The sequence below is a fragment of the Salvelinus fontinalis genome, chromosome 11 (assembly GCF_029448725.1).
Source record: "Salvelinus fontinalis isolate EN_2023a chromosome 11, ASM2944872v1, whole genome shotgun sequence".
Classification (NCBI taxonomy): domain Eukaryota; kingdom Metazoa; phylum Chordata; class Actinopteri; order Salmoniformes; family Salmonidae; genus Salvelinus; species Salvelinus fontinalis.
In genome coordinates, this window is record NC_074675.1 from 5,720,238 (window position 1) to 5,733,549 (window position 13,312).

The following is a 13,312-nucleotide window of genomic DNA, read 5'->3' on the forward strand; positions in this document are numbered from 1 at the left end:
AAAATGGTGCTCTCCAAAATAGAGGATTTGTCGAAATAACTACAAAAACATCATGCATTGACAGAGTGATCTTCACAAGCCAACTTGTCATAGAGAGAACATAATGTAGCAGCTAACTACACAGGACAGAATGTATCAGCTAACTACACAGGACAGAGAGAACAGAATGTAGCAGCTAACTACACAGGACAGAGAGAACAGAATGTACCAGCTAACTACACAGGACAGAATGTATCAGCTAACTACACAGGACAGAGAGAACAGAATGTAGCAGCTAACTACACAGGACAGATAGAACAGGACGTAGCAGCTAACTACACAGGACAGAGAGAACAGAATGTAGCAGCTAACTACACAGGACATAGAGAACAGAATGTAGCAGCTAACTACACAGGACAGAGAGAACAGAATGTAGCAGCTAACTACACAGGACATAGAGAACAGAATGTAGCAGCTAACTACACAGGACAGAGAGAACAGGACGTAGCAGCTAACTACACAGGACAGAGAGAACAGAATGTAGCAGCTAACTACACAGGACAGAGAGAACAGAATGTAGCAGCTAACTACACAGGACAGAGAGAACAGAATGTAGCAGCTAACTACACAGGACAGAGAGAACAGAATGTAGCAGCTAACTACACAGGACAGAGAGAACAGAATGTACCCGCTAACTACACAGGACAGAGAGAACAGAATGTAGCAGCTAACTACACAGGACATAGAGAACAGAATGTAGCAGCTAACTACACAGGACAGAGAGAACAGAATGTAGCAGCTAACTACACAGGACATAGAGAACAGAATGTAGCAGCTAACTACACAGGACATAGAGAACAGAATGTAGCAGCTAACTACACAGGACAGAGAGAACAGAATGTACCCGCTAACTACACAGGACATAGAGAACAGAATGTAGCAGCTAACTACACAGGACAGAGAGAACAGAATGTAGCAGCTAACTACACAGGACAGAGAGAACAGAATGTAGCAGCTAACTACACAGGACAGAGAGAACAGAATGTACCCGCTAACTACACAGGACAGAGAGAACAGAATGTAGCAGCTAACTACACAGGACATAGAGAACAGAATGTAGCAGCTAACTACACAGGACAGAGAGAACAGAATGTAGCAGCTAACTACACAGGACAGAGAGAACAGAATGTAGCAGCTAACTACACAGGACAGAATGTAGCAGCTAACTACACAGGACAGAGAGAACAGAATGTAGCAGCTAACTACACAGAACAGAATGTAGCAGCTAACTACACAGGACATAGAGAACAGAATGTAGCAGCTAACTACACAGGACAGAGAGAACAGAATGTAGCAGCTAACTACACAGGACAGAATGTAGCAGCTAACTACACAGGACAGAGAGAACAGAATGTAGCAGCTAACTACACAGGACAGAGAGAACAGAATGTAGCAGCTAACTACACAGGACAGAATGTAGCAGCTAACTACACAGGACAGAGAGAACAGAATGTAGCAGCTAACTACACAGGACAGAGAGAACAGAATGTAGCAGCTAACTACACAGGACATATATTTTACAGACTTTTCAGTCTTGTCACAGCTAACAAACAACTCTCTCTCACACCACTCCAACACACAGCATGGTCAGTCCAGACACCACAGAGACGAGGCATGCCTCCTAAATAGTACACTATCCTTATACAGGGCCCACAGGGCTCTGGTCAGAAGTAGTGCAACTCCAGACGAAATAGGGACTCAGTCAAGGCCTGATCTATAGTCATTGACGTTGGGATTGTGCTTGTCTCAGCAGACCAGGCCGTAGCAATCCTGTATAGCTAAAACAATTATCCTCCTTATTAGCAGTGCTGAAGGCAGAGTCCCCCAGGGCTGTGTCTCGGCGCCCCTAAAGATTTACGGTTCCATGGTAGAACAGGCCTGTAGATTTACGGTTCCATGGTAGAACAGGCCTGTAGAGTGACGTTCCATGGTAGAACAGGCCTGTAGAGTGACGGTTCCATGGTAGAACAGGCCTGTAGATTGAAGGTTCCATGTTAGAACAGGCCTGTAGAGTGACGGTTCCATGGTAGAACAGGCCTGTAGAGTGACGGTTCCATGGTAGAACAGGCCTGTAGAGTGACGGTTCCATGGTAGAACAGGCCTGTAGAGTGACGGTTCCATGGTAGAACAGGCCTGTAGAGTGACGGTTCCATGGTAGAACAGGCCTGTAGAGTGACGGTTCCATGGTAGAACAGGCCTGTAGAGTGACGGTTCCATGGTAGAACAGGCCTGTAGAGTGACGGTTCCATGGTAGAACAGGCCTGTAGAGTGACGGTTCCATGGTAAAATAGGCCTGTAGATCGAAGGTTCCATGGTAGAACAGGCATGTAGATCGAAGGTTCCATGGTAGAACAGGCCTGTAGAGTGAAGGTTCCATGGTAGAACAGGCCTGTAGAGTGACGGTTCCATGGTAGAACAGGCCTGTAGAGTGACGGTTCCATGGTAGAACAGGCCTGTAGATTGAAGGTTCCATGATAGAACAGGCCTGTAGAGTGACGGTTCCATGGTAGAACAGGCCTGTAGATTGAAGGTTCCATGGTAGAACAGGCCTGTAGATTGAAGGTTCCATGGTAGAACAGGCCTGTAGATTGAAGGTTCCATGGTAGAACAGGCCTGTAGATTGAAGGTTCCATGGTAGAACAGGCCTGTAGATTGAAGGTTCCATGGTAGAACAGGCCTGTAGATCGAAGGTTCCATGGTAGAACAGGCCTGTAGATTGAAGGTTCCATGATATAACAGGCCTGTAGATTGAAGGTTCCATGGTAGAACAGGCCTGTAGATTGAAGGTTCCATGATAGAACAGGCCTGTAGATTGAAGGTTCCATGATAGAACAGGCCTGAGATTGAAGGTTCCATGATAGAACAGGCCTGTAGATTGAAGGTTCCATGGTAGAAGAGGCCTGTAGATTGAAGGTTCCATGGTAGAAGAGGCCTGTAGATTGAAGGTTCCATGGTAGAACAGGCCTGTAGATTGAAGGTTCCATGATAGAACAGGCCTGTAGATTGAAGGTTCCATGATAGAACAGGCCTGTAGATTGAAGGTTCCATGATAGAACAGGCCTGTAGATTGAAGGTTCCATGATAGAACAGGCCTGTAGATTGAAGGTTCCATGATAGAACAGGCCTGTAGATTGAAGGTTCCATGGTAGAACAGGCCTGTAGAGTGAAGGTTCCATGGTAGAACAGGCCTGTAGAGTGAAGGTTCCATGGTAGAACAGGCCTGTCGATTGAAGGTTCCATGGTAGAACAGGCCTGTAGAGTGACGGTTCCATGGTAGAACAGGCCTGTAGATTGAAGGTTCCATGGTAGAACAGGCCTGTAGATCGAAGGTTCCATGGTAGAACAGGCCTGTAGATTGAAGGTTCCATGGTAGAACAGGCCTGTAGATTGATGGTTTTGAGTTAGAACATCACTGTAGGTTGACAGTTCCATGTAAAACAGACTATCTATCTATGCTGCATGCCTGTTCTTAGTGTGTGACTGAAGGAGGGGGAGTTTGGGGGAAGGAGTTGGTCTGGTCATGGTGATTCTGGGCAGAGCTCCTCCTGGACCCTCAGATCCAGACAGCTGCACGGTATGGGCTGGCAGAGTACTGCAGGGGGTCTGGAGGGTATGCACCTGAGGAACCTGGGACATTATCTGTCTATCTACCAGTCTGTCTACCTGTCTGTCTATACTGTCTGCCTGTCTGTCTACCTGTGTGTCTATATGGTCTCCCTCGGAGGCCTTCTCCAGAAGCTGAGCCAGGGGGGTGGGGGAGTGGAGAACCTGGCGACAGAGGTGCTCTTTGAACCCTGTAAAGGGCTCCAGTAACCCAGGCTGGACTGGGACCGGGGGTGGGACACACCCCTCCTCCTCCTCCTCCCACAGACACCCCAACGTTGTCCCCCGTCTCCCCCAGTCCCTCAGCCTCCTTGTGTTGGAGATGGGTAGTCTTCTCAGGGCTGGTTTCAGGGGACGGATGGGGCAACGCTGGAGCTGAGACTGGGACTGTGGCTGTCTCAGGTTGCTGCTGTTCTCGGCCTTGGACCATGTGATGCTCAGTCTGATCAACAGCATCTCTCCTCTCCCCTGGGTTGGAGCCATTGGTTCAGTCCACTCAGTCCTTCCTTGGGTTAATGCCTTTGGATCGGTCCACTCAGAGGAGTATGGAGGGGGGTAATCTCTCAGAAGGTGTGGCTGGAATCTGTATACTTTCTCAGGACCGATGGTGTTAGATATAGCGCAGGTGGATGTAGGAGACAGGACTCTGGGATACAGGGCTTTTCTATCTTCCTCTGCCTTTCTGGTTTGTGTTTCGTTGTCAGGGGTGATCGGGTACACGGCCTGCAGCACTGGGCTGTGGAGCGTGATGCGTTGGGTCTTGGGTGGCGGTTGATCAGAAATGATCTGGGACATGGTCACTACAGGTACTTCGAGGATGTCCTGATTATTAAAACTCTTCGTCAGACCAACAGTCTTCTTCTCTGGAAGTCCAGGGGGGACGTCTCCCTGCTTCGTCAGACCAACAGTCTTCCTCTCTGGAAGTCCAGGGGGAACGTCTCCCTGCTTCGTCAGACCAACAGTCTTCTTCTCTGGACGTCCAGGGGGAACGTCTCTCTGCTTCGTCAGACCAACAGTCTTCTTCTCTGGAAGTCCAGGGGGGACGTCTCTCTGCTTCGTCAGACCAACAGTCTTCCTCTCTGGACGTCCAGGGGGAACGTCTCTCTGCTTCGTCAGACCAACAGTCTTCCTCTCTGGAAGTCCAGGGGGAACGTCTCCCTGCTTCGTCAGACCAACAGTCTTCCTCTCTAGAAGTCCAGGGGGGACGTCTCCCTGCTTCGTCAGACCAACAGTCTTCTTCTCTGGACGTCCGGGGGGGACGTCTCCCTGCTTCGTCAGACCAACAGCCTTCTTCTCTGGAAGTCCAGGGGGGACGTCTCCCTGCTTCGTCAGACCAACAGCCTTCTTCTCAGGCCTACAGCAACAGGTGATTGACAAAATGTGAATTGAGAATTCAGTCTTACCATCATGCAAAGCAGAGAGATACAGAGACAACAGGGACATTGTAGGTGCTCTGATTTCTAACATGTTTAAAGGGATTTCATATTTTCTCTCTCTGTGAAAATGGCTGGCATTTCTAGTATAATATGTTGTACATTTGACATTGATGTCAGAGTCAGTTTGCATAGGGAACACAGCAGCACGGTGTATTCTCCTAAACAAGCTGTGTTTTATACCCCTGGAGAGATCCATCCTCTGTTTAAGGAATTGTTCTGAATCTTCTCATTATCGTGTTAGGGGTGGACATCTCAATTCCATAAAAGACCAATAAAATATTGCATCACCAGCAGTTTGTTCGTTCCACTAATGATGCTTTGACATTTTAACTTTATTCAAAAGGAACACCGAAACTCCAATATCACTTATAGTAAATGGATTATGTTGTGCAAAAATGGAGACATAACAAAAATGTACTCTGGTAAACCTGAGGTGATGTAGATAGTATTAAATTAAAAACCTCATTTCAGGCTTTTCGAGAAAGCTAGCCCTCCGTATCGGCTGTTTGACAGAAAGATAGCCCTCCGTATCGGCTGTTTGACAGAAAGCTAGCCCTCCGTATCGGCTGTTTGACAGAAAGCTAGCCCTCCGTATCGGCCGTTTGACAGAAAGCTAGCCCTCCGTATCGGCCGTTTGACAGAAAGATAGCCCTCCGTATCGGCCGTTTGACAGAAAGCTAGCCCTCCGTATCGGCCGTTTGACAGAAAGCTAGCCCTCCGTATCGGCCGTTTGACAGAAAGATAGCCCTCCGTATCGGCCGTTTGACAGAAAGCTAGCCCTCCGTATTGGCCGTTTGACAGAAAGCTAGCCCTCCGTATTGGCCGTTTGACAGAAAGCTAGCCCTCCGTATCGGCCGTTTGACAGAAAGCTAGCCCTCCGTATCGGCCGTTTGACAGAAAGCTAGCCCTCCGTATCGGCCGTATGACAGAAAGCTAGCCCTCCGTATCGGCCGTTTGACAGAAAGCTAGCCCTCCGTATCGGCCGTTTGACAGAAAGCTAGCCCTCCGTATCGGCCGTTTGACAGAAAGCTAGCCCTCCGTATCGGCCGTTTGACAGAAAGCTAGCCCTCCCTATCGGCCGTTTGACAGAAAGCTAGCCCTCCGTATCGGCCGTTTGACAGAAAGCTAGCCCTCCGTATCGGCTGTTTGACAGAAAGCTAGCCCTCCGTATCGGCTGTTTGACAGAAAGCTAGCCCTCCGTATCGGCTGTTTGACAGAAAGCTAGCCCTCCGTATCGGCTGTTTGACAGAAAGCTAGCCCTCCGTATTGGCTGTTTGACAGAAAGCTAGCCCTCCGTATTGGCTGTTTGACAGAAAGCTAGCCCTCCCTATTGGCTGTTTGACAGAAAGCTAGTCCTCCGTATTGGCTGTTTGACAGAAAGCTAGCCCTCCGTATTGGCTGTTTGACAGAAAGCTAGCCCTCTGTATTGGCTGTTTGACAGAAAGCTAGCCCTCCGTATTGGCTGTTTGACAGAAAGCTAGCCCTCCGTATCGGCTGTTTGACAGAAATCTAGCCCTCCGTATTGGCTGTTTGCATTCCAGAAGCACTTCCTCCTATTTATTTCATATTGAGCCACTTTACGCCCATTTTATTAGTCCAACTGCGTTCCATGCTAGAGATGATTGTGGTGTGCGTGTGTCTGTGTGTGTGTGTGTCTGTGTGTGTGTCTGTGTGTGTGTGTCTGTGTCTGTGTGTGTGTCTGTGTGTGTGTGTCTGTGTGTGTGTGTGTGTCTGAGTGTGTGTGTGTCTGTATGAGTGTGTGTGTGTGTGTCTGTATGAGTGTGTGTGTGTGTGTGTGTGTGTGTGTGTGTGTGTGTGTGTGTGTGTGTGTGTGTGTGTGTGTGTGTGTGTGTGTGTGTGTCTGTATGAGTGTGTGTGTGTGTGTGTGTGTGTGTGTGTGTGTGTGTGTGTGTGTGTGTGTGTGTGTGTGTGTGTGTGTGTGTGTGTGTGAGTGTGTATGAGTGTGTGTGTCTGTGTGTGTCTGTATGAGTGTGTAATCTGCATGGCCCTCACAACTCCCAGTTCTGCTCAGGCTCTTAACCTCTCTCTCTCTAGCTGCTCTCTCCCTCTTTCTTTCTGTGTGTGTGTGTGTGTGTGTGTGTGTGTGTGTGTGTGTGTGTGTGTGTGTGTGTGTGTGTGTGTGTCTGTATGAGTGTGTGTGTGTGTGTGTGTGTGTGTGTGTGTGTGTGTGTGTGTGTGTGTGTGTCTGTATGAGTGTGTGTGTGTGTGTCTGTATGAGTGTGTGTGTGTGTGTCTGTATGAGTGTGTGTGTGTGTGTCTGTATGAGTGTGTGTGTGTGTGTCTGTATGTGTGTGTGTGTGTGTGTGTGTGTGTGTGTGTGTGTGTGTGTGTGTGTGTGTGTGTGTGTGTGTGTGTGTGTGTGTGTCTGAGTGTGTGTGTGTCTGTATGAGTGTGTGTGTGTGTGTCTGTATGAGTGTGTGTGTGTGTGTCTGTATGTGTGTGTGTGTGTGTGTGTGTGTGTGTGTGTGTGTGTGTGTGTGTGTGTGTGTGTGTGTGTGTGTGTGTGTGTGTGTGTGTGTGTGTGTGTGTGTGTGTGTGTGTGTGTGTTGTCTGTATGAGTGTGTGTGTGTCTGTATGAGTGTGTGTGTGTCTGTATGAGTGTGTGTGTGTCTGTATGAGTGTGTGTGTGTCTGTATGAGTGTGTGTGTGTGTGTGTCTGTATGAGTGTGTGTGTGTGTGTGTGTGTGTGTGTGTGTGTGTGTGTGTGTGTGTGTGTGTGTGTGTGTGTGTGTGTGTGTGTGTGTGTGTGTGTGTGTGTGTGTGTGTGTGTGTGTGTGTCTGTATGAGTGTGTGTGTGTGTGTGTGTGTGTGTGTGTGTGTGTGTGTGTGTGTGTGTGTGTGTGTGTGTATGAGTGTGTATGAGTGTGTGTGTCTGTGTGTGTCTGTATGAGTGTGTAATCTGCATGGCCCTCACAACTCCCAGTTCTGCTCAGGCTCTTAACCTCTCTCTCTCTAGCTGCTCTCTCCCTCTTTCTCAGACCAGAGAGATAAATGAATGTCACAGAGCTCCTCTCCCCCTGCCTCACGCAGCAGATTAACCAGCCTTTAAATCATTAATAAGCAGAAAATGAGGCTGCATATGGCTGCTGCCGGAGATATTGACGAGGCACTTCTTCTCCTCTTCATTTGTTGCCGTGAATTTAACGAACAAGCCACTCATATTTAGAGGAGGTAAAGCTGTGAAAAACTGATTACTGTATGTAGACTACACCTGGGGGGGGATGATTACTGTACGTAGACTACACCTGGGGGGGGATGATTACTGTACGTAGACTATACCTGGGGAGGGATGATTACTGTACGTAGACTATACCTGGGGAGGGGTGATTCCTGTATGTAGACTATACCTGGGGAGGGATGATTACTGTACATAGACTACACCTGGGGAGGGATGATTACTGTACGTAGACTATACCTGGGGAGGGGTGATTCCTGTATGTAGACTATACCTGGGGAGGGATGATTACTGTATGTAGACTACACCTGGGGGGGATGATTACTGTACGTAGACTATACCTGGGGAGGGGTGATTACTGTACGTAGACTACACCTGGGGGGATGATTACTGTACGTAGACTACACCTGGGGAGGATGATTACTGTACGTAGACTATACCTGGGGAGGGATGATTACTGTACGTAGACTATACCTGGGGAGGGATGATTACTGTACGTAGACTATACCTGGGGAGGGATGATTACTGTACGTAGACTATACCTGGGGAGGGATGATTACTGTACGTAGACTACACCTGGGGAGGGATGATTACTGTACGTAGACTATACCTGGGGAGGGATGATTACTGTACGTAGACTATACCTGGGGAGGGATGATTACTGTACGTAGACTACACCTGGGGAGGATGATTACTGTACGTAGACTACACCTGGGGAGGGATGATTACTGTACGTAGACTACACCTGGGGAGGGATGATTACTGTACGTAGACTACACCTGGGGGGGATGATTACTGTACGTAGACTATACCTGGGGGGGGATGATTACTGTACGTAGACTACACCTGGGGAGGGATGATTACTGTACGTAGACTACACCTGGGGGGGATGATTACTGTACGTAGACTATACCTGGGGGGGGGGGGTGATTACTGTACGTAGACTACACCTGGGGGGGGATGATTACTGTACGTAGACTATACCTGGGGAGGGATGATTACTGTACGTAGACTATACCTGGGGAGGGATGATTACTGTACGTAGACTATACCTGGGGAGGGATGATTACTGTACGTAGACTACACCTGGGGGGGATGATTGCTGTATGTAGACTATACCTGGGGAGGGATGATTACTGTACGTAGACTACACCTGGGAGGGATGATTACTGTACGTAGACTACACCTGGGGGGGATGATTACTGTACGTAGACTACACCTGGGGAGGGATGATTACTGTACGTAGACTATACCTGGGGAGGGATGATTATTGTACGTAGACTACACCTGGGGAGGGATGATTACTGTACGTAGACTACACCTGGGGAGGGAGAAGCGTGAGACTCCATTATTAGCAGTACTGAGGCGGGGTCCCCCAGGGGTGTGTCCTGACGCCCCTGTAGAGTTACTGTGTGAGTAGCTCCTCTTCCTCACATTGGGTCGTGAGTAATTAGTTATAACCTAGATTGAGAAAGGTATCGAACCTGTACCCAGCTGGACCTGGGGGTCTTTCCTGGTGCAGAGGCTCATGGGTTCTGGTAGATTTGATGATGGGTGGAAGTATGGAACGTCTTACGTAGCCAGTACCCCTCAATTCCAGACTGGCTCTATGACAAACAGAAAGACACATACACTGAGTGATAAAACATTAGGGACACCTGCTCTTTCCATTACATACTGTAGACTGACCAGGTGATTCCAGGGTGAAAGCTCTGATCCCTTATTGATGTCACTTGTTAAATCCACTTCAATCAGTGTAGATGAAGGGGAGGAGAAAGGTTAAAGAAAGATGTTTAAGCCTTGAGACAATTGAGACATGGATTGTGTACGTGTGCCATTCAGAGGGTGAATGGGCAAGAAAAAGATTTAAGTGCCTTTGAACGGGGTACGGTAGTAGGTGCCAGGAGCACCGGTTTGTGTCAAGAACTGCAACGCTGCTGGGTTTTTAACACTCAACAGTTTCCCGTGTGTATCAAGAATGATTCACCACCCAAAGGACATCCAGTCAACTTGACACAACTGTGGGAAGCATTGGAGTCAACATGGGTCAGCATCCCTGTAGAACGCTTTCGACACCTTGTAGAGTCCATGCCCCAACGAATTGAGGCTGTCCTGAGTGTGAAAGGAGGGTTGCAACTCAATATTAGGTGTTCCTAATGTTTGGTATACACTGTGTGTACACACGGGGCCCTGGTGACCCGTACTAGGCACGGGGCCGTGGTGACCCGTACTAGGCACGGGGCCGTGGTGACCCGTACTAGGCACGGGGCCGTGGTGACCCATACTAGGCACGGGGCCGTGGTGACCCATACTAGGCACGGGGCCGTGGTGACTCATACTAGGCACGGGGTCGTGGTGACCCATACTAGGCACGGGGCCGTGGTGACTCATACTAGGCACGGGGCCGTGGTGACTCATACTAGGCACGGGGCCGTGGTGACTCATACTAGGCACGGGGCCGTGGTGACCCATACTAGACACGGGGCCGTGGTTACTCATACATGGGGTTATATTGACATGGGGATAACCCCAAGTACCTGGGGTCAGGATGAATCTTAGTGACGGGGGGCAGTCTGAGCTCGGGGAAGTACCTGGGGTCAGGATGAATCTTAGTGACAGGGGGCAGTCTGAGCTCGGGGAAGTACCTGGGGTCAGGATGAATCTTAGTGACAGGAGGCAGTCTTAGCTCGGGGAAGTACCTGGGGTCAGGATGAATCTTAGTGACAGGAGGCAGTCCGAGCTCGGGGAAGTACCTGGGGTCAGGATGAATCTTATTGACAAGGGGCAGTCTGAGCTCGGGGAAGTACCTGGGGTCAGGATGAATCTTAGTGACAGGAGGCAGTCTGAGCTCGGGGAAGTACCTGGGGTCAGGATGAATCTTAGTGACAGGGAGCAGTCTGAGCTCGGGGAAGTACCTGGGGTCAGGATGAATCTTAGTGACAGGAGGCAGTCTGAGCTCGGAGAAGTACCTGGGGTCAGGATGAATCTTAGTAACAGGGGGCAGTCTGAGCTCGGGGATGGCGTGTCTCTTCCCGAAGCCCCGTGACCTTTTCACCTTTGAGGCGTGACCCAGGCTGCTTCTCATACTGGGCATGCTCCGTTGGCTCAGCGTCTCTTCCTTGTCCTCCTCATCCTGGGCTCTTCTTCTCGTTCCACCAGGCAGCGGGGGCAGATCTCTAGTCACATCCTGAACAAAATGAGGAAGATGAGGTGGGGGGGGGGGGGGGGGGGGTGTTCATATGATGCTCTGTCTGAAACCCCTATCTGATCTTTCCAGATCCACAGGAAGGGTGTAGAGGGTCGAAGACAGGGGGGGGCAATTTGGGATCTAACAATCAACCATTGTGTATTGATCATTTCAAGAAGTCTGTGTTTTCCCTAAACCCTATTCCAGAGTGATAGAAGAGAGGATAGTATCTGTATGAAGATGACCTACTAGCTGCTGTTCCTGTACTCTACCTTACGGTGCTGCAGGTAGGCTGGCTCTGAGTAGTAGGAGAGGACAGGGGAGACGGTCTCTCTGTGCGGTGACTGGGTTCTCTTGATCCTGGGGAGGTGCATCTTAACGAAGTGCTGCTGAATCAGAGGGCCTGTCCATAAGATACATGGATGTTTCCTCAGAATGGACAAGGAAACAGGGTTTTATATACACTGCTCAAAAAAATAAAGGGAACACTTAAACAACACAATGTAACTCCAAGTCAATCACACTTCTGTGAAATCAAAATGTCCACTTAGGAAGCAACACTGATTGACAATAAATTTGAATCACAAAAGTGTGATTGACATAAAAACTCATAAAATTCAAACTTTTTTTTTTTTGGCATCAATTTATATCAATATATATATTGTAAACACACTCACCAGCCTCTCGTTCTCTTCAATGAAGTGTTTCTTTGTCAGCTCAGGATGCTGCTGTTGTCCTCGTATCTACTGTCGAAGAGCCGGGAGACAGAAAACAGCTTAAAGACCTTTAAATTACGTTTCCAAACTGAGAATTCATCTAAACATTCCTATTCATTAGAATGAGTCCTTTTTTGTTGTTGTGGTAATTATTCATTCTTTCAACCCAAGCCAGCAGCACCGGTAAGATTCTATTAGTGCGGAAAGCTATTTGCATATAAATAGCATTTTGCTGCATTAATTCCAGCTCTGGGCAGAGGAAAACATGTTTAAGGATTGCTTGGTTGGTAATCGGACAAACCGATTCAAGAGAAGTCTTTTAAATTAACCCACTTTGTGTTTTTTAAAGGTAAATTGTTGATTAAGTTTAAAATTTGCCATGAAATAACCGGTTGTATCTGGTCCACTCCTGTCTCTCTGCCCAAAACACAACCTCTAAAATACTCAGTCAAGTCATTTCAAGTGGTCCTTAACCCTCACATGAACTAGGGAATGCTGCCTACAACCTCATGATAATAACGAGTATTCAGACTAAATCAGATAGCTTTACCACACGCCAGACCTTTCTTGAGTTGAAGAACAAACTCAAATGTGTTTAGTATTTCTGCAGAATAAAGCTAATCGCATTATAGCATACGTCTACCTTAAAGACACTGAGTTAAGTTACTGTGTAAAGTTCAGTAGAGAGTCGTACCTGAGTGCTGGTCATGTCAGCCGTTGAGCAGGGTGGATAGTGGGAGGTAAAGTGTTGAGGAGGCTCCTGAGTGCCTGCCTCTGCCCCCTCCTACCTCTTGCAGAGAACACCGTGAACTAACACTGAGGGGATAGGTCAGCTCTGAAGCACCAGTTAAACTAGCCCACTGCTGCTGATGGGTTCTTCTATGGGGACGGCCAAATAAAACTCAGTCTAAAGGAACGGGGACTAGTCCGTCTGAAGGAACGGGGACTTGTCCGTCTGAAGGAACGGGGACTTGTCCGTCTGAAGGAACGGGGACTTGTCCGTCTGAAGGAACGGGGACTTGTCCGTCTGAAGGAACGGGGACTTGTCCGTCTGAAGGAACGGGGACTTGTCCGTCTGAAGGAACGGGGACTTGTCCGTCTGAAGGAACGGGGACTTGTCCGTCTGAAGGAACGG

At 48.6% G+C, this 13,312-nt stretch overlaps 1 protein-coding gene across 6 annotated transcripts; it reads right to left on the bottom strand.

Moving 5' to 3' along the window:
* Positions 1-2,648: 2,648 nt before the first annotated feature.
* On the bottom strand, positions 2,649-12,992 carry si:dkey-39a18.1 (uncharacterized protein LOC557637 homolog). 6 transcript variants are annotated; one of them, XM_055937232.1, is made up of 6 exons: positions 12,872-12,992; positions 12,139-12,204; positions 11,734-11,890; positions 11,244-11,461; positions 9,759-9,881; positions 2,649-4,996 (listed from the first exon to the last, which is right to left on the bottom strand). In XM_055937232.1, the coding sequence occupies exons 3-6, from the start codon at positions 11,833-11,835 to the stop codon at positions 3,490-3,492; spliced, it is 1,950 nt and encodes a 649-aa protein (XP_055793207.1). In that variant the 5' UTR covers positions 11,836-11,890; positions 12,139-12,204; positions 12,872-12,992; the 3' UTR covers positions 2,649-3,489. The 6 variants fall into 6 exon arrangements, with proteins under 6 accessions (XP_055793207.1, XP_055793202.1, XP_055793205.1 ...); XM_055937227.1 differs by having other exon boundaries at positions 12,139-12,207; XM_055937228.1 differs by having other exon boundaries at positions 2,650-4,996; positions 11,734-11,864.
* Positions 12,993-13,312: the final 320 nt, after the last annotated feature.